A 27,663-nucleotide genomic window follows, 5' to 3' on the forward strand; every position below is an offset into this window, starting at 1 on the left:
CGTGGGATGAGATAAAGACAGTTTTATAGGACAGAAAGAAGAAAATAACAATAATATGATTATGATAATAATACAGTAATAATAAAAAATTACAATAATAATAATAAAATGATTGGAATATACAAAACAAGTGATGCACAATGCAATTGCTCACCACTCACCGACTGATGCCCAGTTAGTCCCCGAGCAGCAATCAGCCTCCCCGTGGCCAACTCCCCCCAGTTTATACACTGGGCATGACATCATATGGTATGGAATAACTCTTTGGCCAGTTTGGCTCAGCTGTCCTGGCTGTGTCCCTTCCCAACTTCCTGTGCCCCTCCAGCCTTCTTGCTGGCTGGGCATGAGAAGCTGAAAAATCCTTGACTTGGTATAAACAACTTAGCAACAACTCAAAGCATCCAGGTGTTATCAATATTCTTCTCATACTGAACCCAAGACATAACACTATACCAGCTAGTAGCAAGAAAATTAACTCTATCCCAGCTGAAACCAGGACACAGATACACAGTGAATTATATCTGTATTTTTTAGCACTGGAGGTGATAGCCAGGAAAGTTCTGAAATACTTAGTTTTGAACAGTTTTCCAATTTTTCTTTGTCAAGGGTTAAGGAAATTTATGATTTAAATTATTCCATTCTATCAAAGATACAGGTAAATGAGACATAATTGTGTACCAGAAATGGTGGGAAAAGAAGCAGATACCTGATGCAATGAATATATTTTGTAATAATGTACTGGATTACAAATTATTATAACTGTGTGATTTAAAAAAGAGAGTCACAGGCTGCAAAGATAAAAATACAAACCCACAATTTCAGGAACATCACAGATGTGCAGTGTCCATACTGTTGTACACATTTTTAAGGAAAGAGTGTGCCTGATCCCAACCAGCTAAAATACTGACAATCCAAACAAAATGGCAATTAAAAGGCAACAGAGAGAGCACACTCATGGAGGGAAAAACCACAATCAACATAATCACCAGAAGGCCAATTTACTGCCCTGCCTGCAGATAAATGCATATATAACATGACCATAGTTCAGAATACGAAGAAACATTATGGCACAGTGCCTTGCCCCTATTTGCTTTTCCATTGGCAAGTAGTTACATCCGGAACTTCTTACAGTAGTGTAGGCAGGAGGTGCTCCTGTCTCTTCAAATACTGTATGCAGCTCCTAACACAAAGACTCTTCAAACCCACACAGGCTGCGATACAAATAATAAACAGTTTTTCTCTGCTCCACACTCATTTTTTATATGCCCACAGTTATAAACACTGTATAATCATTGACTGGTCTTTGTTGCTAAAGATATTTATTGCATTGCTTTTGTTCCTGTGCCCACCCAGGGTGCTCATGTCCAGTTAGGGGATGGAGGTGAACTTAAAAGATACCCCACGGTCTCTCACCTCGTGATTTCTAACCGCTGTGCTGGTTACAGGCTTCAACTAAGGGAACTGTACATCTGCATCCTGCTGCCTTGCTGATACTGTGGGTCAGTGGTTTTTCCTGTGTGTTTCACATCCTCAGTCAGTGTCTGGGTTCAAAGCAAAAACCAAGTCTTCCGGGGCTCCACCCTGCAAAGGTTCTCTGTCACCCGCGCCTACAGCGCACTCGAGCGATAGCCGCGGGGGGGGCCGACACCTGGAAAGAGAAAGCAGCCGAGAGGGGTTGAGCAGGCAGCTCCGGCAGCACGGCCGGAGGGGAAGGCTTTCAACTCCTACCGAAACCGGGGCCTCGCCGAGTGGCCCCGCCTGGGCGTGTACATCTGGCAAGGGTGTTTCAAAGGTCTGTCTCAGTCGGTGCGGCGAGCACCGAAGGAAGTCTCCAGAGCTGGAGCGGTTTGGGTTTAGGTCGGATCTTTGAGGGGGTCCGTTGCAAATGAGAGTTACCAAGCGTTTCTCTGCGTGGTGTACGGCCGCGCTGTCGTTGAGCGGGGGGAGCGAGGGGGGCAGCCGCCGAGCCCCAGGGTTTGCTGCCTCCCGCTCCTCCGGTCGCCGCCGGGGCCAGGACGAAGAGACGCTCGTCAGCACCGGCTGCGAGCCGCCGCAGCCGCTGCCGGGCGGGCTCTGCGCAGGCCGGCCTTCCCGGGCGTCTGCGCTTGAGATACAGCACCACCTAGAGGGGACGCGGGGCGGGGGAGCGGTGCCGCGCTCGGTTCGGTTTGGTTTCGACATTCGCCTGCCCGCCCGGGAGCGAGGGGGGTTGCATTCCCCGCCTGGGGCCGTGCGGGGCTGCCGGCCTCGCCGCGTCCCCCCCGGGCCGTGCCGCTGACCTTGCCGGGGCAGCGCGCTCCACCGCCCCGCACCGCCCCGCACCGCCCCGGGCCCGGCCGGCGCGGGCGGGGCGGGGCGGGGCGGCCCGCCGGGGGCGGGGCGGGCGGCGGGCGCTGTCCGCGGTGCTGAGCGGAGCCGCGGGGCCCGGGCCCGAGCGGGGCGCGGAGGGGCGGGGAGCGCCGCGCCGCCGGGGGCATCGAGGTGCCAGAAGGCCTCTCGTTTCCAGCGTGCCGCGGAAAGCCCGCTGGTCTTCATTGTCTGGGCCCTTCCCCCGACAGGCCGCAGCTTCTCCGAGGGTGGGTGTAAATATTTATGTTAAACCGTGTCTGTTGACTGCAAACACACGCACTTCTGGAAGGCCCGAAGGGAAGGAACGAGCGCACACGCTGCGTGCCTGCCGGGCACAGACCCAGCCGGGTCGCGTCTTGCAGTGACTGATGGCTTAGGGGTTCTTTGCGTGACCTGTCGTTGGCTCTTTGTACTGCAATCCTGCCACGATTTCCTATGAATGCCTGTTTACCTTTAGAAAGACAACTAGCTACAGTTATATTGTTATTTCTCACGCTCTGCACTGAGCAAACGTTTTGCCGGATTGGTTGAAACCACCTTTAAAACAATAGCCGGGAACAGAGGGAAAAAGGTCATGTCAGCTAGGGCTGTTAATACCTTTAAAGCTATGTGTAAAAGCTGGCTTTTGTGCCGTCGGTGTTTTTGTTACGCGTCCAGTTCCTAGACGGTAGGTGTGCTCGGCAAAGCAATCGCCTTGGCTACTTAATGCTGTCAGTCGGCCGGTCTCCTTTCCAAAAAAGGGCTAGTAAGTTTTTGCTCTTCCCTCGAGTCCTTCAAGAAGGACACGTCCCCGCTGCTCGTTGCACTGCCCAGCACCCCCCGCACGGAATGAAATTCCCTGGCTACACCGGGCTGTTTCCCCTCCTCCCGTCTCATTGCAGATTCCTCCCAGCCCCTTACGTGCCATCTTTGTGAGAAGGGTTTGGTTTAGGCATCTGCGTAGCTACCGCGACACGCTGAAGTGTAGCACCGCGGTCACCGCCGCAAAACGCTGGCGAACCACGTCTGGGGGGTGGTATGGAGAAACACAGATTGGAGCTTGTCGGGGGTACAAAAAACCAACGTTGTCTTAACGTTTCCCGTTTTAGCAAAAGGGTGTCCGGTATAAAATCGGAATCTGACGGCAACACTGAGGGCGAGTCACAGAACCCCAGGTGTTCCCCTGCGGCCGGGAAGGCGAGCAGCGCGGCGGTGCCTGTGCCTCTGCCACCCTCTGGCGGAGAGCGGGGCGGAGGGCGCTGCTGGCGGCCGGCGGCGGGCACGGCGGAGTGAGCCGGCGGGGCACATCAAACCCTCGGCACAGCGGGGGGGTCGCTAAGCTACACTGGACCACGGGCCCCGCCTGGCTCACTCGTGGCCCGCTACCCCGCGCAGGGCAGTGCCGGGGCCTCAGGGACGGTCGGAGCCGGAGTTCGGCCCCGTCGCCTCTGCCGGTAACGCTGACGGGGGCGGGGCGGTGCACAGCCGGCGACCTCGGGTCAAGCCGGTGCCACCGAGGGAAAGCCTCCGGCGCCGTCCGCGCAAGGGGCTCGGCGGGGGACTCGCCAGGCAGAAGCCCCTGCCTGGGGTGCCGCCCCCGCCGCTGCCGGGCAGCCCCATCCGCCGCGGGAGCCAGCCCCGCCGCCCCGGGGCGAAGCGGACCGGCGGCGGCGGCAGCAGCCGGGGCCGGGTGGGCCGCCCCTCCCCGCCCCAGCCGGCCGCCCCGGCGGTCCCCAGCCCCCGTGCGGAGCGGCGCGGAGGGGGTGGCGGCAGCCCTGTGACTCATGCCTGCGCCGAAGCAGATCAACCGGCGATTCACGCTTTTAAAAAAGCAAATCCGAGTACTTCTGGAAAAAAAAGGTCATCTCGCATTAAATTCCGCGGCGCGATTGGTATTCCGACGTCGTTTCTGGCGGAGTTTATAAGCGGCGGGTCGCTCCCAGGCTGGAGTCGCCCTGCCTGCCTGGACTCCGGCAGTAAGAGTGTCTGTCCGCTCGCCCCCTCGGTAAGTCTCCTCTAAACAGCATCCTATTTTTTTCAAACCTTCGGGCACCTCTTTCAGGATCTGGAGCTTTCCCCCCCCCAAAAAAAAAAATCGGGTTTGGTCGCTTTCGTACCTATGGAGGGATAACGGGTATTTTGAGACAGCCAGCGCCTTAGACATTTTGTTAACCTGTTACTTCACTTCCAGGCATTGTCTAGACGATCTCTTCTGCTTTATGGTTGTTTTCCTTTTCCTCTTAAAAAAGTGAGATCCCTGTTTTCCATCGAAATCATTGATCCGTTGCGTTTACACGCGGGCGTAAATCCGCCCATCGGTGGAAATGAATCGGTAGCTACCGACTTGAAAAAAGCAGCTAACAAAGAAAGCGTTCGTTCGTTACCGCGACCTTCATTTTCGTTACAAGGGGAATCAAATAAATCGCAGGTAGCCGTGGGGACAAAGAGACGAGCGGGGCACTGACCCGGCAATTCTCGATCAGCGACCCTGTATTGGTTATCGGAGCGCCGTGTCGGCCAGGAAAGAGCTGAACATCTGGCGAGGAGCGAGGGCTGGTCCAGCACCTTCCTTCCCCCAGACAGACGTGCCTTCTCCTGCCATTTGTGCCGCTAAAGCGAGCGCGGGCACGGGAGAGCGCTGGAGCACGTACTGGTCCCGATTTGCTGGAACATGTGTGTGCGAATGCACATGTGTGTGGCGCCTGTCACTGGACCTGGGCAGAATGCACCTTTGTGGTGGCGGAGGCTTATCTGCCCGTCTTTCCTGAACGCTTAGCCTGGCGTGTGTTCGGGGCTCGCATGATAACGCACAGAAACGGGCTCCGTTTGGGATTGTAGGTCGTTCGGGCTGCTAATTTCGAAGCCCGCTTTGCACGTTGCTTTCCCTTTGAGGCGAGCCACGTAATTGCCCTGCTCAGCGGCCACCGATATAATTGCGATAGACTTCATGCTCTGCTAAATCCGTCATTCAGGCGCGGGGGGTAGCGCCTCGGCACCCGGCGAGGGGACGGTCTCGCTCTTCAGCCTGTCGAGGCATTTTCCCGGCGCGCCGCTTGCGCCTGGCCCCGCGGCCCCGCCGCGGCCGGCTCCCGCCCGCCCGGCCCCTGCCCGTCCTGCCGGCGACCCGGGACCTGCGCGGCTCCCGCCGGGCTGCGGACTGCCGCCCGCCGGCGTCCGGACGGGACTCCGGGGCGGCTCTCCAGGAGACCGGACTGCTAAAACGGCCTTTTCTTCCTTCCAGCAAATTCCTTGCTGCCCACCCCGCTGAGGAATATCGCAGGAAACCCGGGGCTTTTCTGCAAGGATGGCTTCCTCCGCTCCCTCGTCCTCCAACGACGCTCCGGACCCCACCCCAACTAATTTACGACCCACAAGTAGGTTTTAATATTTTCCTCGTTTAAGGTGTTTCGGAGGCTTTCTCCACCTAGGCTTGGAAAGACCGGTTTCGAAACGAAACGATAAATCGGTGAAGCCCTGTTCCGCGCCGTTAAGCAAGGTGCGGAAAGTGCTCTACACAAAGAAACCATCTTCCTGGTGGGAGCGGGAGAGGTTGGACCGTGGCGAATGAAACGCTGGGAGGAAAAGCCCACCTCAGCGGCCAGCGCTGCCTTTATCTTACAGCCACACTGGAGGGATTTAGACAATAAACTGAACGCCCAGATGGCCAAAAAATCGGGATGTTGTAAGGGGTGTGGAGAAAATGAATCAGTTGAAGGGCGAAGTTACACCAGTGGCTTAAAGCGGGTGTCGTGTCCCCCCCCCTTACATTTTATAAATGCTAATGCTGCAGCTTCCTTTCAGCCTACGCTGAAGCCTGTAATCAAGCGAAATTTGGATGCTAATTGTAGCTTTTCAAAGCCTTGTATTCCTAATTGCTCTGAATTCGCCTTGAGTTATTGAGGTGTGAGTGGGAAGCAGAGGCTGCTGCAGGTGGATAGAGAATCAGTTTATAGCACTGCCAGGCAATTCAGACCGTCGCCTACCGAAAATAAATAAAAAAGAGGCTCGATGCTATAAAGCATCGGAGACAAAGAGCGGGCAACAGTAAGAAATGAAAGGCTGTCAGGCACAGCAAAGCGGGGAATAGCTTTTACCCTGAAAGGGCTACGAGGCACGAGCATCGGAGTCATTATTGTCATTATTCTCCAACTGGAAGGAACGGGGGAGGGGGCGAACGGCGGCACCGGGTCTTGTTCCAGGCGGGGGTGACAGACGCTGCCGCCTTCGGCTGAGGTGTCACACGCAGAAATCGAATTAACTGGCAACGCGGCTAAAACTGAGATAACCTCTGACAGCAGCAGCAGCAGCAGCACCCGGCCCTGCCCGCCCGGGGCTCCCCGCCCGCCCGCACGGGCAGCTCCCCCGCCCAGCGGGCTCCTCCGCCCGCCCGGCCGCGCCGGGGCGCTTCCCCCGCTTCTCCCTCCCCGGGGGCCCGGCCGCCGCCCTCCCCGCCCAGGCGAGCCGCCCCCGTCCCAGCCGCGCCGCCGCCTTCTCCCCTCACGCCCCAGCGCCGACTCGGCGCCGCGGCCCCGTCAGCGCCCCCCCCCGGTCGCCCCCTGGGGTGCGGCTGCCCGGGAGCGGCGGGCCCGGGGCCGGAGAGGCTCTGCCGCGCCCTGGGCCGAGGCCGGCGCCCTCTCCACCTCAGCCCCGGGCGTCGCTCCCCGCTTCCCCAGGGCTCAGCTGGGGCCAACCGGGGCGCGGCCGGGCCGCGGCTCCTGGGGGCTGGGAAGGAGCCCGTCCCCTCCGTCGGTGCGGTCGCGCCCCCGGCGCAGCCCCCGCTCGGGAGCCTCCCGGCGGCGTTTCTTCGGGCGTGCGGGCCCCGGGCCCGCCATCTAGTGGGCCGGGCCGGGCCGGGCCGGGCCGAGCCGGGGGCCCAGGGGTGTTCCGGGGCAGGGCCGGGAGCGTCCCTAGTGCGGCCGTCGGCGGCTCGTCAGTGCGGCCGAGGCTCGGCAATGCAAGTCCGATCATCTAGTCAACTACTATTTTTCACCCAATTAATTCCTGAACTCTTTTGTGACCCCATTTCACGCCACTTTATTTTAAGCTGCCACTTCCCTGGAGCCCCGCCAGTAAGTTATTAGATGTTCGGGTCCCGGGAGCCTTTCCCTCTCCTCTCGGCGGGCCAGCGTGTCACCTCGCTGCCACCCGAGGCTCAGCTGCCCCGCGCCCGGCACGCTCCGGCGCCGCCGGGCTCGGCAAGCTGCCGTCTCTCCCGGCGAGCGGACCGCGGGGGGCTGTGCAGGGGGCCGGGAGGGCGGCACGGCGGCCGGGCAGGCCCGCCGCCCCAGGGCAACGACTCTGTCCTCTCTTCCAGCGTACGACTCGTGGTGCGGCGTGGCTCACGGGTGCACCAGGAAGATCGGGCTCAAGATATGCGGTAAGTCCGCCCGTGTCTCGCCGTACGGCACCCCACACGCCCACGCTTGGCGACGCGCCCTGCCTCCGCCGGCGCCCGGGGCCGTCCCGCGGCGGGCCGCCACCGCCGCCGGGGGCCCCGCCGGCCCGTGGGCCCCGCCGGCCCCGGGCGACGGCCTCGGCGCCCCCTGCCGGCCGCACGGCGGCTCCGCTCCGCGGCCCCGGCCCGGGAGCTGACACCGGCCACCGGCCGCCGTGCGCCCCCCCGCCCCGTCCCCCGCCTTGGCTTCGCGTTGGCCGAGGCCTCGTCCGCCGCGGGAGGGACGGCCGCGGGCCCCGCCGCCCCTCCTGCGAGAAACGGCGGTGTGCGGGCGCCGGCCGCCCCCGGCGGGGGGAGCGCAGGACCCGCCGGGGAAGCCGGCGGCGAGGAGCGAACGGGGGGGTTTGGCCACCTCTCACCGTCTGAAATTTTTCAGCCTTATCTGACTAGAAAATACGGATCTCCTGGGGGAAAAAGATTAACGAGAGCCTTATTAAAGAGCAATTCGTCAGCTTGCTGTGCTGGTAAGATAGCGCTGGCAGCCAGTCAGCGCGCAGGCACATGAAATGCAGGAAGGGAAACAAATGCACAATCAGATCGCAACGTTATAGCAAGAGATTCATTTGCAGATAACAAGCTGTCTTCTCCAGATTTCTCAGTAGCGCCTTCGCTTTCGGAGACAAACAGTCAAATCTTCATTTTCTGATGGGGAGAATCGTTCGCCTTAGCCCGTGCCCTTATGAATAGAAATCAGTTCCCATTTTCCCCAGCTACCTCTTTTTTGGGGGATGGGGAATTATTTCGAGGGGGAAACGGGCCTTTTCTCAAAGCAAAGGTATATTTAAACCTCTTGCCCTACTTGCGCGAGTCGAAGCTCATTTGCTAAACGTTTTGTTAGCTGGAAGTTTGGACTGGAAAAGAATCGGGGAGTGAATGTTTAGCCCTGTGCCTATTCGAGATTTCATTGGTACCCGCAGGCGACATTAACGAGTAGTCGCTTAGTTCTATAAATAGCTCCTGATCTGGGTTTAATGGACCGTTTCCCTACCAGTCCCTTCAGTGGCTGGACCGATGGGCTTTTTCATCATCATTTTAATTTAGCCCGGCAAGCAGAACTGATAAAGTAACGCACCGTTAGGCTTGTTTCGTGTTGCTAGACTACCGGGGTTACAGAGGGACATCGCAGCTTCTCTCAATGAGATCAAATACACTGAAAATGAAATATCCCACCATTTTGGATTTGAGAAAGGCGAAAGAGAGGGTAGTAGAGGCTTTGTGAAGGGAGTTCAAAACAAGCAGGGCTGCTGTGTTTTTGGGGTCGGGTTTGGTGCTCCGCTTTCCTTTTTTGACTCTCTTCTGTTTTGCACAAAAAATATACCCCGAATAGTGACGGTGATTTGGAATAATCGCATTCGATCGCGACCATTGTTTTGGCTTGTGTGAGCCCTCCCACTTGAATCTAACACCTTCACAAAGACAGAGAGGGAAGGTTGCCTTTGGTATAGAGTGAAGTATTAAGGTTGCCAAGAATCCTAATTAAACATGCTAAACAAGTTGACGTTTGACTATTACAGATGATATCCCCTCGTCCTTACCTTTCACAAGACATCATTCCGGACCTTAAATATCGTGCAGTCACAAATCTATAGTAAACCAGGCGCCTCAGAATTGTTCTCTCTCTGTGTATCACACAGAAATCGATTATTTTTTAATGCAAACTTTAAATAAGGGTTGAGCTCAGAGAAAAGGCAGGTCTTGAACAATGAGTCGGTTCTTCCACCTGTGTTGTATATTGTGTGTTTGACATTTTCAGTAATTACGTATCCAAGACGTATGTCATTTCTTCTCAAACAACTGACCGATTTAAGGATTAGCTCCTTTCCTTTCTGCTTGAAAGCCACCGCCTTAAAAGCGCTCTGCCGCTGCCACACCCCCACGCTCTTCGTCTCTGCACACATCCACTTACAAAAAGAGAACATATTTTAAAGCGGTTTAATGAACTGTCACGGCGGGCAAAGCATAGGCAGATTTTCCCCTGTGTCTGGAGTTGCGTGCTACACCTTTCACTCCCACCTCGGCAATTACTATTGCTGCTGGGACCGATCCTGCTAACGTTTGCTTGGCATCGGTGGAAATACTCGACGGAGTAAAACTGCCCAGGTGCGTCTTCAGCTGGTTGGCCCCGGCCAGCTGATGATTCCCAGCCCGGCGAGCAACGCGGGAGAGTGGGATTTCAAAAGCAGCCACCTGAGTTAGCAACTCGGCTGGTCTCCGGAGTCAGTGGGATTTATGCTGCCAAGTCACGCAGGCGGCGCTGAACCCCTCCCCGGCCGCGGATCTCCCGCAGCCGCCACCGACGTGCATCGACCGGCGGCCACGGCGCGGGCCGGGACCCGGCGGGTCTGTCCCTGCCTCGGAAGCTGAGCTCCCCGCAGGGCGGCGAGGCCGAGGGTGTTCACACGCCTGCCTTGTGCGGGGCCTGATGTGAAATCACGCCGGATTTGTGGGCACGTCGGGGACCGAGGCGCTCCCTCGCCAGTCCGGTCTCGCTCGGTTTTAAAAACCCGCTCTCCTAAAGCGCATCGATGAAAACACCTCTCAGCGGAGCACCTGCGGCAGGTAGCGGCTGCTGCTGGGAAAGGCTGCGCTCTCCACTGCTACAGGAGAAGCAGCGCGGACGCTATTTCATACGCTGCTGCTTGCTGGATCTCTCCTACACCGACCTCGTTCCTCCCACAGGACACGGGCGACAGGCTTGCTGCAGTCACCCGCTTCCCCCGGGCGCCGAGGGAGCCCTCGAGGGCAAGCTGCCGCGCTGCCCTTCAGCCCGGGGCGCGGGTGGGCGCCGGGGGGCATCCCCCCCCTCCTGGGGGAGGAGCTCGGGGAACAAGAGGGTCTGGCGGCCCCAAAGCGGGGGGCTCCCCCGTGTCCCGGACCCTCCGGGACCGCGGGATTCTGCCGTGGGGGCGAACGACACGTTGTCTGCAGCCGAACGAGCTGATGCCGGGCGGCAGCAAGTTCCTCCCTTCAGGCTTCCCCCCCCCCTTTCGTCTCCGCCCTCGAGCCGCCCCACGCGCGGCCCCGCGGGCCCCACGCGGAGCACGCTGACGGGCCCCCTGCGAGGCCGCTCCGAGCCCCCCGCTGCCGCCGGCTGTGGGACGCGGTGAGGGGGCCGGGGAGCCTCCGCGGGCAAGAACCGCCGCGAAGTCGTTTGGACGCGGGTGAGCTCCGCGCCCCCGGCGCGCTGCCGCTGCCGCCGCCGCCTCCCTGGCGCGGCTCTGGTTAGGCCAGACCCTTCGGCGAAGCGCCGGCCTCTCTGAGCCCGATGCGGGCCGAACTGGCGGCAGCTGCCGCCTTTCTCGGTTACTGAAGCGCTGCCCCCTCCTCTCCCAGCGGAGCCGCCGAGGGACGCGTGTCCGCACGCCGAGAAGAGCGCCAGTTGTGCGGCGGGGAGCGCGGCTGTTCTTGCGGGCGTCCCTTCTCACGTAATTCTTTCCACTGAGCGTCACCACCGAGAGCCGAGAAGAAAGACAAGTGGAGAAATGAAGGAACGTGAAGCCGCAGGACCTGGGGAAAGAGGATCGGTCCGGAATTCAGTCTAGACTGCACCTGCTTCGGTATCAGCTGCTCCACCTAATGAGCAGGCGAGCAGCACTAGCTGTTGCAGGACCGATAAAAGCAGTAACAAAACTAGAAAAAGCCAAAGCAAACAGACAAACAAGTCATCGATCCTGGACAGCTACTCTTAACTTATGCACGAAGAGAGTTTCCCTTAAACGGTCTTTTTTTCTCGCGTAACTCGTATCCCTAAAAGCATCATAGAAAGCAACTAATTAGTAGAAGAGCAATATTTATTAAAAGGCAAAACGTCAAGTGTTCACTGGAAGGATGGGCTTGACAAACCTGCCTGCGAACAGCCCTCCTGCAGAGGCGTTCGGGTGCCCGACTGACGCAGAAGGGGCTGCCGGCGGGGGGCTCCGTTTTCGGCAGCTCTTACGGGACTCCCAGGCTGACAGCAGGGCCCGAGGCACCGGTACCGTGCCGGGAGCCACTCGCCCAGCGGCTCAGTGTCGCTCCCTTTTCTCCGCACGGCGATGCAGCCCCCGGGGGCCTGCCCGAGCTGCAGGGGGGCCGGGCGGGCCGGCGGTGGGCGCCCGGCGGGAGGAGCCCGCAGTCCCGGTTCGCCGTCGGGGCTCCGGGGGGCGGGGGCGCATGGCCGGGAAGCGGAGGGCGCTGGAGAGGAGCGGCGTCGGGGGACGTGGGTGCGCGAAGTTACGGCGCTGGTTTTCCTCCCTGCCAAGTCCTCCTCTCCGACGGATATCCACAGCCGCGACGAGCGTTGGTTTCAACTCCTGCTTGTTTTAAAAGAAAAGAAAGAAAAAAGGAGGCCGGCGCTGCTCCAGACATAGAGGCACGATCGCCGCAGCCTGGGAGGGCAAAATCCCGAAGAGCCCAACACTGTGCGTGTTTTAGCAGGCATGGGTTTAATGGATCGAATCCTGAAAATTAATTGTTCTTCCTGCCTTGCGAAAGCAGAGGGGTCCCGTTACTTGCCACGGGCCCTGCGTGGCGCCCACCACCATAATTCTTGGGGTGAGGGGGTATGTTGCTGCCGTTGCACCTAACCACGGCAGTTGCGATTGGGTCCTGGGCACCAGGGCTGCGTCTCCGGTGAGAGCGGAGCTCCTGGAGACCTCGGGGATGGTTAGTGTTAGTATCAAAGGCATCTTTTCATGTGGAAAATCCGCGTCTCCTGGACACGTGCTGGTACGTACTGGTAACAGGAAGGTGGGCTCGATGAGTGCTAGTGGTGTCCTTAGAGCTCTGGTGCTCTCAGGACGGCTGCTCCAGAATGGCTGCTCGTTCTCATGCCTTTTGTGCGTGACAGCACCACGAGGAGAACTGAAAGTGGCCCTGATTTTAATCATACATCATTGCCCCTGTCTGCTAGGTCCATAAACTTCGCCTGCAGGCTGAAATAGCATTGACTCATCCTGAACTCTCTTCCAGTGGCTGATTACTGAAGTGGAATCTGTCTGATCGACTTAATAAGAATTTACCACTGCACTAAATGACGAAAATTTGGTTTTTGCATGGCTGCGTTTTTGCAGTTGATGGCATTTTGAGCTTTCCCTCCTGGAGGCAAATAATCCCCATAAATACTCTTATTCCTGACCTCATTAGTCAGATCCAGGGCCAGCACTGCTTTGAACTGTTGTCTAGAGAGCTGCGTTAGATATTTCTAAACATGTTGGGAAGTGAGAAAACTCTGACCTGTGCACCTTGTAATAACAATGTAGGGTTCCTGCAAAGGACCAACAGCCTGGAAGACAAGGGCCGGATCGTCAGCTCCCTGAAGGAAAGGCAGTCCTCCAAGAGCCTGCTGGCATGCGAGAACAGCGAGAAGGAATCCAGGTTCCGGCGCACCGAGACAGACTTCTCCAATTTGTATGCCAGAGGTAAACGCTCTTTACAGCTTCTACTTGCTCTAGCTCAGGCATGGCCCTTAGTAGTCTGCCCTTGCCTTCCTTGGAAGTGCAGCCACGTTTAGACTGTGCTTTTGCTTGGTTGTTTTTGAAGGAAGCTCTGTGTGTGTGTGTTTGCTGAGAGCCGCACTGGCGATGCGTACAAGTTTCCTGAAATGCAGTTTTATGTACTTTGGGCTGATCCTCTGCAGCTCAACTCCAGCGATTCTTCCAGGGTCACTCCAGATCCAGCCTCTGGGTGGAGAGTAATTTTATATTTTATTTCCTCCTCTGTAAAATAGCAATGAAACGGTCTGTGATTGCTGGTTCGAGGCCATTGACGAAGAGGGTGGGGAAGGGAAATCACTCCTTTTGTGGGCCTGGGGGGAGGAAGCGAGTGCAGTAGAAGGGCAGGTGTGGGTTTGGGTTGCTCTTGGCCCCTGGGAGGTGAGTGCCCCACACTGCACAGCATTAGGGTCGCAGGGCATGCTTTTGGCCGGGGTGCCTTGCAGGTGCCCCCGCTGTTCCCGTGTGGGATCTGGGCTCACCCTTCCCCAGCAGGCAAGAAGGGCCAGGAGCCCTGGGGGCAGCAGCAGGTTTAATCTCCACCTCTGGCTCCCAAAGCAAGCACTGACAGCTGGTTTGTCCCGCAGATTTGCTGCCCGCCAAGAATGGCGAGGAGCAGACCATGCAGTTCCTGCTGGAGGTCGTGGACATCCTCCTCAACTACGTGAGGAAGACATTTGACAGATCCACCAAAGTGCTGGACTTCCACCACCCGCACCAGCTCCTGGAGGGCATGGAGGGCTTCAACCTGGAGCTCTCAGACAACCCCGAGTCCCTGGAGCAGATCCTGGTGGACTGCCGGGACACGCTGAAGTACGGAGTGAGGACAGGTAGGTTCTCGCACACTACTCTGGAGAGTCCCTCCTGGGGCTTTTCTCAGGCCCAAGGTAAAGGGAGTGGGCTTGAGCCCACGGAGGTAAGCCCACACCCTCTTCATGCCCTCGATTCTGCCTCCCTGGAGGCTCAGCTCCAGGGCTGTCTGCAGGCACTGGAAATGTCTCTGCTCAGAAACTTGAAGTTATTGATGCTCCATCCGTCCCCAGCAGGCAGGTCTCGGTGCTGTTTGCAGAGCCCAGAAACAAGTTTTTAAGACGTAATCTCTTTCACTTGATGAAATGCGAGCTGTCTGTATCTCCGGGGAGCAATATCATTAGGTAAATGAGGGCATAAATGACACTGAATTTGCAGTTTTTCTTCTTTATGTTCACCAGACGTTTAATGAAAAAGAGACTGAAATCCCAGGAATCATCAATAAAGGAACCCTGTGGATTTCAGCCCATTACCCAGGAGCCCCGCCTGTCCAGGTCGTTCTGAATCACACAGAAATGCCTGTTTATGATCACTTCTTTTACTGGGTGAGCTGTAGCCAGGCTCTAGAGCGAAGTCTGTGCTCTTCCGGGCTGTTTGGCCTGGAACGTTTTACACCTGTATCAGCAGAAAGCTGGGCTGGCAGGGAGCCCTGACTGCTGTATGTACCCAGGCAGGTCAGGAACTGGAGTGGTAACGGTGCAGGGACCGTGCGTCACCTCCGCAGTCCTGCTCCAGCGTTTCACTCAGGGCTGCTGAGCTCTGCCCGGCGAGCAGCCCTCGGGGCAGGGCAGGGCAGGGCAGGGCAGGGCAGGGAGCGGTGCTGCCACGGCGGGCGGCAGGCGGGAGCTGGCGGAGGGAGGCTTCTGTCCGAGCGAGGGCTCCTGAAGCACGGGGGGCTACTTCCTACGCTCTTTAGTTATGCAGCTGTGAAAAGCCAACGCAGTGCATTCAAGGAACAGAATCTTGACAACAAATGTGGCGGTTAGCTTCCCGTCTTTTCCCGTTTACGTGGTGGTTTGATTTATTCAGGAGTATCAGGGGCGTATTTTGATTTTGTGTCCTTAATCAAAGGGGAGCGTATCTCACTCCCAAACCCGTGGGTTGTTGAACAGGTGGCCAGCAGCAAAGCCAGACTCCCTGCGGTCTGTGTGCTTGCACCGTTATTCCGCTATCCATTGCGCCGGGATGTCGGGCAAGCTCTTCCCCTCCCCCCGCCCTCCCCTGGAGCTTTTGCGGGACCGGTAGGACCCGTCCCCGGGAGCTGAGGTGCGGGTATCCGCCCGGAGGCAAGCTCTGTTCAAAGCAGTACCTGGTGCAGCTTTGGAGAAGAGCTGCTCGGACCGTGCGACGACCCCAGGACACAGGCCCCGCCGTCCCAGGCCCCAAGGGCTCACGTTCTCTCTCCCTCTAAAGCCAGCGGGGCTGAATCTGCAGCCCAGCCTCAGGAGACCGCAGGCTCGCTGACAGCGTGGGGAGGTCAGCGGAATGTCCCTTAAAATAACTTCCCAAACCGCGTGCCATGGCAAGGGAGGGAAGTGCTGATGCGCAAAGCAAACAGCTAAGCCGTGGTGATGTTTCTGGGCTTTAGGCCGGAGCCGCTTGGCTCCCCGGGGCGGGAGCAGCCCGGTCGCTTCGCCTCCGCGTTCCCCGGTTTCCCCGGCAGCCTCCTCTTCAGGACGTGCCGAGACGTGGCAGCGCCGGCGGGCGCACGCCTCCGCGAGGTTCCCGCTGACATCGCTCGGAGCAGAACCGCATTTATTTCTTTATGTCAAGAGACGCTGATGTTCCCAGTGTTGAGCCGAATGCGACGTGACAGGGTCCCTCCGGGCGTCTCGGGCTGGGCTGTCCCCCGTGTGTTATCTGCGTGTCCTTTCCCAAGAGAGCAGAGATAAGGGCTAAATCGTGACACCTGCCGCCTCCTCTCAAAGTCCGTCATCATTTGTTAGGAATGCCATCACTTCACGCTGGAAAAGCGGGCCCCCAAGAGTCGGGCTTAGCGCTTACAAAAGTTGTTAAGGGGACTTCGGCTGAAATACGGGAATACGATCGGCGTGGGTCTGACAGCAAAGCCTTTGTCGATGAGGCGAATCCTAGCTTTTAAACCACGTGGGGACGACGCCCGTGCCCAGGGGCTCCTGGGGGGCTGCCGGCGCCCCGCCGCGCCGGGACGTTTCCCGCCGAGACCCCCCGGACGCCGCTCCCGCGGCCGAGCGGCTCAGCCCGCGACTGACTGGCTGCTCGCCCCCCCCGCCCCTGCAGCCTCGTTACAAGCGGATCAGCCTTCCCCTCTCTCTCCATTCAGGTGCAAACGCCCCCCCCCCCCGCAGGCTGTTACCGCCAGGTGTTCAGGTATTCCCGCTCCCCCTTTCCCCCCGCGTTCGCAGCGCGGCGGAGGTGGGGGGGGCGGCTCTGGAGACGGGCTACTCCGAGCCCTTGCACAGGTTCCGGAGGTGTTTTCCAGGCTCGGTCGGCTCTGGGGTTCTCTCCTGTAGTTTAAACGGTAATGATACGCCATACGGGAGTTCCCTCCAAAGCGGCTTTTCAAGTTCGTGACGGGGCGTCCGTGAATGTTGGTTAGCGGCCTCCCCACGAGGAGGACTCGCTTGGGAACCGCCTCCGCAAGTGTGTTACGAGCGCGGAACCGGCCCTCCTGTCAAGGGGGTTGGGCGGTTTAGAATTGAAACCGAGCGACACCGGTGGAGTTGTTCTAAGTTGCTCTCCATTCTCTTTCCAGGTCATCCTCGCTTTTTCAACCAGCTGTCCACAGGACTGGACATTATTGGTTTGGCTGGGGAGTGGCTGACATCAACCGCTAATACAAACATGTAAGCAGCGTCTTCTTGTCAGCGTCTGTGACTGGTGCTTACAGGGGCTGCCATCTATCATGGTAGACGTGTATTGTCACAGGCGTGTATAATTTTCTTCTTCAAATGACGATCGCTGCATCTTCAATAAAAGCGTCTTATATTTTTCTTAATGTGGCAGTAATACAGTGAAAACTGTTATATAAAGCTGAACGGTTTTACGTTTCTGATAAATAGAAATGCAAATATCCTAGAGCACATGGTAAGTAAAACATGATGATTCTGATATGATAACATGAAATTATTTTTCTTCTCTTGGACCAATCTTCTTTATCTCTTTCTGATTTTGTTTTTTAAGCTTTGTCCCTAGACTGAGTAATTCTGCAGCTATCCATATATTAACACTAATATACAAAATACATACAAATTTATTGTCTTTTTTTCCTGTTGACTTCAGAGGTAGTAGGCTTGGGGCACCACCTTCTCCTGTTCGTGTGCTGGTAAAGAAGTGGCTTCTGGATGGCTTCCAAATGATTAAAAATGTAACATTAAAAATTAATTTGATAATAATGGAGTTAGTCTAAGATTTATTAAAGTTGTGTGTAAATGAATAAATGGAAGTATAAAAAAAGTAAAATTTTACATCTAGAACATATCAGTGAGGAAACTTTTCCTAATTTTTCTTGACCTCAAAATTAATGAAAGCTAGATGTAAACGTAAGGTATTATGTTGAATACATGCAACAAAGAGGGTAATTAATGAAAAAAACCCCACCAAACCAAAAAACTTCTAGCCAGTTTTTATTTATATGTGGATTTGTATATGCTCAAAAATGCAATGGGAGACGAAATATTTGGCAGGTAACAGACTGCTCTGGTTTAGTCCTGTATTGGATGTGTTTTAACTCTAAAGCTACCTCTGTTTTGGGTAGTTTGCTGCTAATTGGCAGAACGCAGGAAATATATCTGCAGATTGGAAAATGAACAATATTTTCACTGGCCTATCCATGACTATATGGTTCATTAAGTATAGCTGATTACTAGCAGCTCTATGTGGATTATGAGCTGTGCTTGTTTTGTGATATTAGCAATAAAGAAAAATACATAAGGTGCTCCAGCCAAAATCAGCCAGCTCTTTGTAATAATCATCTTCTCAATTAATTCTCTGTTTGCTAAAAATTGGTGCAAGACATTCAGATTTAAAAGCTGATTGGGAAGAAGATCCAGCAACATATATTTTAATCATAAAACAAGTATTGCAAAGTGCTTTAAAGTGCTTTCTTTTTTTTATACCACAATTGAAACTGAAAACAAACCTGATTACATTTCTAAAAGAAAACTTTGCATAAATATTGTTCCTCTGTGACAAACACATACTTCAGAGACTGTCACTTTTTGCAAGCCCCTTTTCCTTTGACCAACTAAGTTATCCTAGCTTAGTTACCCTTTTGTAATCAGTGAAATTGCACAAATCTGATAGGACATAATAGAATTCAGCTCTGTGGCAGACTGTGATAGTATTATGAAATATTGCCATCATTATTAAGAACATCGCACTCATTCACTTCTGAAAGAGTAACTTTTTTTTTTTTTTAAATGAGGTTGCTTTTTCCTTTGGTTTTAAAAGTAAATTGTTAAATAGCTATTTCTATAAAGCTAGTTTCTGATCCATTTATGCTTTAAACAAGAACATATCTTGAAAATACTCTGCAAGCATGAAAATTGAGTATCTATTTGCTTGTATGAGGTTTAGCAAATTCAAAATAATGCATTGTTCTCTTTTTTTCAGCAAACCAAGGTCAACATGATATGCTTTCAAATAACACAATAATTGCAAGTAAGGTTAAAGCAAGATGTTTGTAAAATATCATTCAAAAGAACTGACAGAGAAGGTTATTAAAAATAGCCAAATTGTCTCTGTCAGCTCTAGGGAACATATTATTTGTTTTGAGCAGTGTTCCAGCACAGAAGAGCAGGTTCTGACCTTTACCTAGAAACTGTTCTAACCTATTTCAGCTGCACAAGCATGTAACACACAAGCTACAGTAACACTGGATTATGGTAGGGAATGTTTTCCATTTGCCATTTTTAGTTTTCTACCTATAAACAATACTTAAAATATTTGCAAACAATTAAAAAATGTGTTTTCTTTCACAAATGAGTTTTGAGTAATCAAAACACCTGTGCTCTCTTAACATTTTAAATTGTCATTAGGAAATACTACTTAAATGTCACTCTGAAGTTAACATACTAAATTAAACATAGTAAGCTTCCCACATTGACTTGGAAATAACGTATCAATGTGCTATTCATAGCTTAATCGCTAACCATAAGTCCTTCAGGGTGGAAATTTCAGAAGTTGCCGTTATTCACCCAGCTCTAGGGATCTGTACTACAGGGCATTCACTCACCATGCAGCAGCCAGCTGAGGTTAGAAAGCAATAATATTATCTGGAAGTTCTCTTTATGCCCACTGTTAGCCAAGACAAGAGAATAGTATTGGTATTTTGACTGTTATGCATTTATAGTTATGAAAATGTAACATAGAAAAATGGTGTAAAATGCTTTACGTTTATTCTCAGAATGTTTTTTATGTACTGGAGAACAGGTAGCTAGAATGATTTGGCCTTTAGGTGAGAGCAGAATTAAGGCAGCACTAGCCGCTACCAAAAACCTCATTCATTTATTCTGTTAGTAAAGAGCTGAGACTTGTGACTGTTTTAGCTAATTCATAGAAATACCTGTAAATACTGTAACTGTACGAAAAATCTAATTAGCATTTTTTGTCAGGAGATTGGTTCTAAAGCTGGACAGGTCCTTCTAAGCCAAACACATTTTCTGCGTTTAACTGAATTTTTCAAAATCATTTAAGTTTAAAACAAATAGGTTGGAGTGAACTTTAGCGAGATGCGATTTTTAAAATAATAGCCATCATCTAATATAGCTGCATTGGCCTTACACTTTATAATTGTCTGCAATCTTCTTTTATTTCTTTGTCAGTCTTTGGAGAGTCAGAAAATAATTACATAATGAAATAAGTATTTTACTTGGGTTTAAGTATATTCAAAATTCCCCTCGTGAACACTTGATATTTTATATACAGAAAACTTGCTTAACATTTTTTTTTTTTTTTTTTTTCGTATAAGCCTTTTAATCTTCTGGGAAGTATGTAGAGATTAGTGTCCAAGGTCTCAGGACAAAAATCAAGATGTGTTTAAACTGGTGGAAAAAAATCACATTGACTTAAATGGATTTTGTATTAGGCTACAGTGATCTTGTACACTGCCAAGTTCCTGTTGACTTCAGTTGGTTATTCTGCCTAAGTAAAGATTGGAATATATCCTAGACTTGTAGTGCTTAAAAACAAAACAAGAAACCCCCCCACTGTTAGCAGACACCAACTGATTTATTAATTTTGTGTCTCTGTAAATATTGGCAGCAGCCAAACTTCAGATCGGTGTTCAACTGTCTGTCTCTGACAGTTCTAGTCATAATAAAAGCAAAATAAGCAGTATTTTGGGTTCTGAAAATAGTAATTACAACAATTAAATTACAAATGCTGCTTAATCTTAAAGGAATGTTTTAAAAATAGTAGTGGTGGACTAAGGACACATAAGGATTGAAGAAAAAAATTAGTATTTTAACTAACTAGTGTAGCTGTAAATAAAAGCTTTTCAGACACACATTTGCTTCTTCATATCACATCATCTTAAAGTTTGCCATTCTCAAAATGTCATTTTGGTATTAGAGAGACAACACATGTTTTGGTGAAATTATTCAAGTGGAAGACATGAGTCAGACCAGAGTGTCAGGGTGTCATATTCTTATAGATTCCTTTGGAAATCACAGGTTGATTGTTTAGTTTCTCTCTGCCTCCATTTCCCTCCTCCTTTCTTACTTTTTTTTAGTTTTTTGGCATACCCAGCAAGCAGAGTTTGTTTACAGCAGTAGCAATTTATCCATGTACCTTAATCATCAAAAATGGTTGTATGGCTGTCACTTTCCATCCACATATCTGTCTGTGTCATCAGGGCATACCAGACTATGCAATGTTTTTTGCCCTCATGAAGTGGATACAATAGTTGACTGCTGACTTGTTTTTGGTAATTAGAAAATCATCATTTATAATTACTCTTGACAGTTATTGATCGCATGGTATTGTAGAAATAAGTTGTCCTTGGAGTTCATCAACAGAATAAATCCACATAATTAATTATATTTAGACTTTGAAGGCTTGGCTCAATACTTCTAATTATGGTTGTGTTTAGCTCAGTGAAGTTCACTGTTTTCATAAGGATTTGGCAATGTCTTACTCCACAAGTGTGGAACTGGCACTTTGGGAAACAAATGTTTTACAGTACAATCTTGTGCAGCAGTCGGCAGTGCTATGATGGTGAGCATTAGGTCTTATGTTGGTTATATAGAAAGTTGCAAAAGAGATAATACTGCAGTTTTTATTGACCAATATTTCCAGTATTGTGTTCCTGAGGATTATTGTTTGGGTAAAGGTTGCAATATCAGAACCTCAATTTATAGAAAAACTTTTAGGAATTTTAAGCATTTTCACAAAGAATCATAGACTGGGAATTTATTGTGTGTTTTTAGAATCTGTATTTTATTTTGTTTGGTGGGCTTTCTTGCTTTATCCGTGCAGGTTTACCTATGAAATTGCCCCTGTTTTTGTTCTCATGGAACAAATAACACTTCGAAAGATGAGAGAGATTATTGGATGGTCAAATAAAGATGGTGATGGAATATTCTCACCTGGTGAGTTTTTTCTTTCTGTTTTGGTGGTTTGACTAGAACTTCAAAAGTTAAAATATATATAAGCTGTGTCTGAATGTCCACGATATCTGCAACACAAAACAATGCATCAGATATTTAGAAGTAGGAATGCTTTGTTTAAACACAAAAGTTGGGGGAGGGGGATTTCTGGAGGTGCTGAGCAACCACAATTCCTGCTGACCAGTAGCCCTTGAGAATCATGTACTGACTTCTTTGGTAGTCAGTGAAGATTTGGGCTGACAGTCAGAAAAAGACACTGACTGCCTGTCACTTTCTGGGACATATTATCTGGGACTTAATCTGACTGGATTCACAAGTATGATTCCAGTATGAAGACCAAGACAAAGCGTCTTCCCATGAACGTGATATAAAGGCAGTCAGCGGTGACTGAAAAGACTGGTAAACCATGTGGAGGTCCTGGACCCACGTGTGGACAACGTGGGTGCCCAGCAGAAATCCAGATTTCTGCGTTTGGCATGGGGCGACACCATCCTGTTTCAGAGGATGAAGGACAATTCCACCTCCTTTTGGAACAGCCCACATAAAATCCAGGACTGCACACTTGCTTCGTCTCCAGTCTCATCTGCTAGAAGAATACAGATCTTTCTCAGTGTTCTTGTTGATGAAGAAATATTAGAGGAGGAAGTTATCCTAGATTTTATGGATGAGATTCATCTTACTAAATCTTGAGGCCTGCATTGTAGAACTGAGCTAATTGTCCTGGGCTCTTTTTAGCAGTAAACCAAGAGAAATAGGTGCTTTCCCTCAATTCACTTTCTTCAAAAGTGTCAAAATAGATTAGCTGAATCATAGCCAGCAAAGTTCCTCTTTCCCTTAACTGACTATGAGGAAGCTTAGAATAACTAGCTCGGCTGTAGAAATCTACCTTTAAGGCATCTACTTCTGTACCTACAGTGTGATGGGATAGATCCATCCAGTATGCGACATTTCTTCAGTGTCAGACCATTTGATAACTTCCTGTTTTTCTTGCTAACAAGAAGTTGTCATGAAAAAGCAGCACAGTGAAAGCTGAACTTTTAAGGAATGTGTTACAAAATGTTAGCAATTGAAAGAGATGATGGATAGGAAATTCTATCAGTATGACTTTCTAGAGGGTCTGTCCCTCTGCTGTTTAAACAGATGACCATGCATTTCTGAGATTTATTTTTCCATAGTTCACTGCCACTTCCACTGCATAATGCAAATGAGACTTGTATGTCTTTGGTCTAATATGCGTTTTTTCTCATTATCACTATTTTATTGTTCATTCACAGGAGGAGCCATCTCCAACATGTACAGCATAATGGCTGCACGCTACAAGTATTTCCCTGAAGTCAAAACCAAAGGCATGGCTGCAGTCCCTAAACTGATTCTCTTTACCTCGGAACATGTGAGCTTTTAATACACTGCTAATTCTTAATTTATTGATGTATGTTGTGAAGATGTTTCATCATTAAACAACCATTCCATTAAATGTGCCTATGTTTTGCTGCAGAGTCACTACTCAATAAAGAAAGCTGGAGCTGCACTTGGATTTGGAACAGACAATGTGATTTTGATAAAATGCAATGAAAGGTAGGATGAATGCTAAAGTTTTGATATATTAAATGTGTTCATCTGTTAAATTTGTTGTATTGTGCTTAAGGACTGGTTCAGTACAGTGTGTCAAGTTGCTAATGGCCTGTTGAGAAAATCCTATTAAATTATTTCAACTGTAGCTAGTATTTCCATATGCACTCTTAAATTTTCTTTGTCTTTCTGTTTCTACAATAATTACAGAGGCAAAATAATACCAGCTGATTTGGAGGCAAAAATTTTGGAAGCAAAACAAAAGGTTTGTGTTTTTAAAAATCAGTGCTTAAATGCTTGACTTAGTAAAATTACCTCTTCCTTTGAAGGCTGAGGGTTAACATTAAAAGAGAAGACTGTAATGATATAAATGTTATAATAATATTTTCAGCTGCTTAATTATACATTCATATATTGTTTAGGGAATTATCTATATGTCTTGCTAAGTTTTCCATTTACTGTTTAAAAACAAAGTATTTTTAACTCTTGAACCACATCTGTATTTTATGACTTTTAAAAATAACTTTCTGTTTGGAAATATATGGAAAAAAGTATGAAAACATGAAACTAAACCTACTTTTATCCAAACCTTAAAGTTTAGCCAAACCCGTCAAAAATTCTATTGAAGTCCTAAAAATTCCCATAGATTTCAAGTGTGAGACTGCAGGGTTAGTAAATATAGCCACTAAGTTTAATTTTTTTCAGGCTTTCATTGTTGTTTCTTGAATCAATGCAATGAAAAATCCATTAATTTTCTATAAACCCACTAAAGTTACAGCAATCAAGATTATTATTTTTTTACTTCTTTACATTTGAGCAGTCTATGAAATTGAAGTTCGCATTTATTTAATCTAAATCATAATTGACTCACTTTGATAGTTCCACATTTATTGCTTTTATTTTGGATTGCTTTGTTCTGCTTTGTTCTGTTTATTAGTAGATAAAGACTAAAAGAACAACTTCAAGCCTTCAAATCACAACTTACAAATCACATTAATTAATTTTCCTTTATGCTGCTGTAAAAGTCTCAACTTTACTTGACTATTGCTAGTCTTCTACTAGGATGTTTGAATCTCCTCACTGAGAGAGGTTAGACAAAATAATATTCTTTACCTTCTGACTAGTTAATTTTGTGAAGTTACAGTACAATAAAATCAGAGTTTGTTCCTACTATGTATACAATTTGTTAGTTTCTACTGTTGCTTATATGTACCTTTCACATGGAAAGAAAAACATTTTTAGGCTGGAAAATGGGATAGCAACATTTCTAAAATGATTTGCACGTATTTTTTTTTCTGAAAGAGGTTCAATTTTGTATTTAATACTTTTATTTGTATTGTAGGGATACAGTCCTCTTTTTGTAAATGCAACTGCAGGCACAACAGTATATGGAGCCTTTGATCCAATACAGGAGATTGCAGATATATGTGAAAAATACAACCTCTGGCTCCATGTAGATGTAAGTAACTAAATGAAGTGCTGTTTTTCAGGCAAAAGAGGATTAATTTTTTTAACACATTTTTGTCTTGAATTAAAATATTTATTACTAGATCCTAAGTAAATTAAAATATGTTAGGCTTTTCCAAAACAACGAGTCTTCTCTTTTTTCTGTCTCTTCCAGGCTGCCTGGGGAGGTGGACTTCTAATGTCCCGAAAGCATCGTCATAAATTGAATGGAATAGAAAGGTACTATACAGTGCTTACTTGTAATACTGTTATTAAAGTGCTTTCATAAGGTACATGACACTTCACAAATTAATGAAAAGATGAATTTGCTGCATTAAGGAGTTTAAACACTAAATTAAACAAAAGCAAGACATACAGGAAAGGTTCATACTAGGAAGATTGAAAGAATACTACAGAAGAAAACAGTGAAGCTGAGTGAAAGGTAAGTTTTCAGCAGATTTGAAGGAGGACAGGGGTATTGGCTGGCAAAAAGGAAGGGAGATTGTTCTATCCATAGCTTTGAAGGGATCATAAGTCTGAGAATGGGTGAAGGAGGATTTGAGGAAAAAACAAAGTCTGAGAGCTAGACAATCTCTGAAATGTAGGGCTTTGAGAATAGCGGTGAGAAATGAGGAATCCAGAGAAGGTGTTTGAGTATGAATACCTATGATGGGAAGCCATGACATGGTGGAAATTTGTAGAGACTCTCTCCTGAAAGATGTTTGCAGTTATTTCCAGAAAATAAAGAGTGTATGTTCTGCCTGAAAAGGAGTGTTCTATAAATGAAAGTTTATAAATATATTTATATGCTTGCTTTTGTATAGCTTATCTATACACACACACATAAATATATACGTGTATACAACAAAGAGAGGAACACATGGTAGAGACTGAATTGGCAGCAATTTTTAGGGGAAAATTTCAGTACCTATAAGGCTGGAAAAGACTATGATAGCACAGAGCTGGTACAATTCTACTGTGCCAGGCAGAAGTCTGAGGGAACTTACAGGGAGGCCAGAAAGAGTCACAGATACTCACCGTGTCTCAGGGCACAGGGACTTATGAGTTGGTGCCACGCGGCGATTACATGAAACAAGCAGGAAGCTCTTGTAGAGGCCAGAGTGAAGTCTGCAGAAAAGAGTGCATGTGTGCCCCCAAGCACATAACCCAGGTTACCAAGGTGCCCACTGAGACCAGAAGCCAGCCTTTATTAAATAATTAATTGAACCAAATTTGAAAAGGCAAAGCATTTGTGTTGAAAGTGATAGCAGAGTAAGAGTGTGTCTCTCCCCCTAGCCCTTACAATTCAGACTTAGGAGGAGTCCTGTGTGTAGTCTTTGGCACAGTTGTTCCCATATCCAGTGATGACAAGGCTGTAGTCTGTAGAAGATGCTATGTTTATATCCCCATGGGCGTGTTTGTCTCTGGATTTCCTCTGAAACTGCTCTACCACAAAAGGCTGCCTGTCTGAATAAAAATCAGAAAAGCGATGAAGAACCAGAAACATGTTTCCCATCCTTGCAGATACCAGCTTCCAGGGAAGCAAAACAGATTTGAAACAAGCTCTACCCATGTACTCTCAAATTAGCACCAAATTGCTTCCTTGAGTCAACGGTGCTGAATGTGGGCACTGTGTAAAGGCATAAAATGAGAGCATTGAGTAAAGCTCTTCCTTAGGGGGGAAAAAAAACTTTCCTAGTGGTGGGCATCTCATACAGTAAGTGAAGAGCAGGTACAACATAAAAAATAATGTACAGAAGAACTGGTAGAAAAACCATGTGGACCCTTCTGTCGCAGGGACAGCCGTGTCTGGTGGGGGAGGAGTGCTCTGAAGTAGCAGAATCGTATCAGCCCCTGCCCAGTCCAATTTGCTAGTCACTCATGTTATGGCAACACGTCTAATATGAGGTCAGCATTGTAAAGTGGTTTCCTTAAGCTACACAGGTTTGGTCACAGTAGTTTGCACACCTCTTTTGACCTGAGGTCAAGCCAGAGGTGCTAATTAAGACCGTAATCTTAAGCAAATACATAAAGCTGCAGGCCACAAAGCGTGATATTATTTCTTTTCTGGTCAGCTGTACAGATCTGCAGATGTGGGATGGGGCCCACGTGTGCTGTGTAGTTGCCCGTCACGGGCCCCAGCTGGGGTCTGTTGTTAACACTCAGGCCAGACTTGGCCTGCCTGGAGACATGAGTGTGTAAGGACTGGCACGCTGCCGTGGTACGGAGCTGGGATTGCCTGTGTGGGATAGCCTCTGGCTGTGCAGGGTAGAGGGTGACATCTTCGTGTTAAAATAAACCTAATGCTCCATGTGAAAATGACTTGAAATTGTCTTTGTTTGGAACCCTGAAAATTAAATAAATGAGCTCAACTGAAACCACAGCACTCTCAAAAGGAAATGAGCTGTTATATAAATTCCTGTTTCTTGACTAGTCCATCTGAAATATTAGTGAAGTTTTTTTAAAAGGTAATTGCCTCCGAAGTCTGAGCTATATACCTGCAGGTTTGCATTGCCTAAGCAGGAGATTTTAGAAGGGTGGTGAGCTCCCCAGTTAGAGCACAGACTGTGCTGTTCTTCTGGCTGAGGGGTGCTGCGGTCTAACTTAGTGCAGACAGAGGTTGGAATCATATCTGGAATCTTTATGGAATTAGTGGTCCTCAGACTGGCATGAAGGAGTCATTGTGTTGCTCAAAACAGAGGAACTGTGCTTGTGTCTGTGTCCTCTGAGAGCAGGCTGTAGGAGAGAAGGAAAACCTTTGCATTTTCTTTCAATGACATTGTAAGAACACATGCATAGTCTGTGAAATATGATTATACACTTTCCTTCTCTGGAACACACAGTGAATCAAGGGGACATTTGTTAATTAATTACTTAGGGTAAAGAGGTCAATGGATGTGCGATGTTGGCACATTTATTTTGGCGTCATCATTAAACTGTCTAGGATAGTATGTTAATAATACAGAACAGCTCATCTGTTTGGCTAGTAAATTAG

General features: G+C 49.8%; 1 protein-coding gene across 1 annotated transcript in view; it reads left to right on the plus strand.

Annotated features, from left to right (window-relative positions):
• The first annotated feature begins 3,975 nt into the window (after positions 1 to 3,975).
• Positions 3,976 to 27,663, plus strand: part of GAD1 (glutamate decarboxylase 1) — a 35,317-nt gene continuing 11,629 nt past the window's right edge. Inside the window, exons 1-12 of the mRNA XM_069781397.1 lie at positions 3,976 to 4,333; positions 5,570 to 5,702; positions 7,643 to 7,705; positions 13,024 to 13,182; positions 13,842 to 14,084; positions 16,799 to 16,889; positions 21,523 to 21,635; positions 22,928 to 23,043; positions 23,149 to 23,228; positions 23,433 to 23,487; positions 24,565 to 24,681; positions 24,844 to 24,908. Coding sequence (XP_069637498.1) covers positions 5,633 to 5,702; positions 7,643 to 7,705; positions 13,024 to 13,182; positions 13,842 to 14,084; positions 16,799 to 16,889; positions 21,523 to 21,635; positions 22,928 to 23,043; positions 23,149 to 23,228; positions 23,433 to 23,487; positions 24,565 to 24,681; positions 24,844 to 24,908 — 1,172 coding nt within the window. The 5' untranslated portion in view covers positions 3,976 to 4,333; positions 5,570 to 5,632. The remainder of the gene's footprint in view (positions 4,334 to 5,569; positions 5,703 to 7,642; positions 7,706 to 13,023; positions 13,183 to 13,841; positions 14,085 to 16,798; positions 16,890 to 21,522; positions 21,636 to 22,927; positions 23,044 to 23,148; positions 23,229 to 23,432; positions 23,488 to 24,564; positions 24,682 to 24,843; positions 24,909 to 27,663) is intronic.

This window comes from Haliaeetus albicilla, chromosome 4 (genome assembly GCF_947461875.1).
Source record: "Haliaeetus albicilla chromosome 4, bHalAlb1.1, whole genome shotgun sequence".
Lineage (NCBI taxonomy): Eukaryota > Metazoa > Chordata > Aves > Accipitriformes > Accipitridae > Haliaeetus > Haliaeetus albicilla.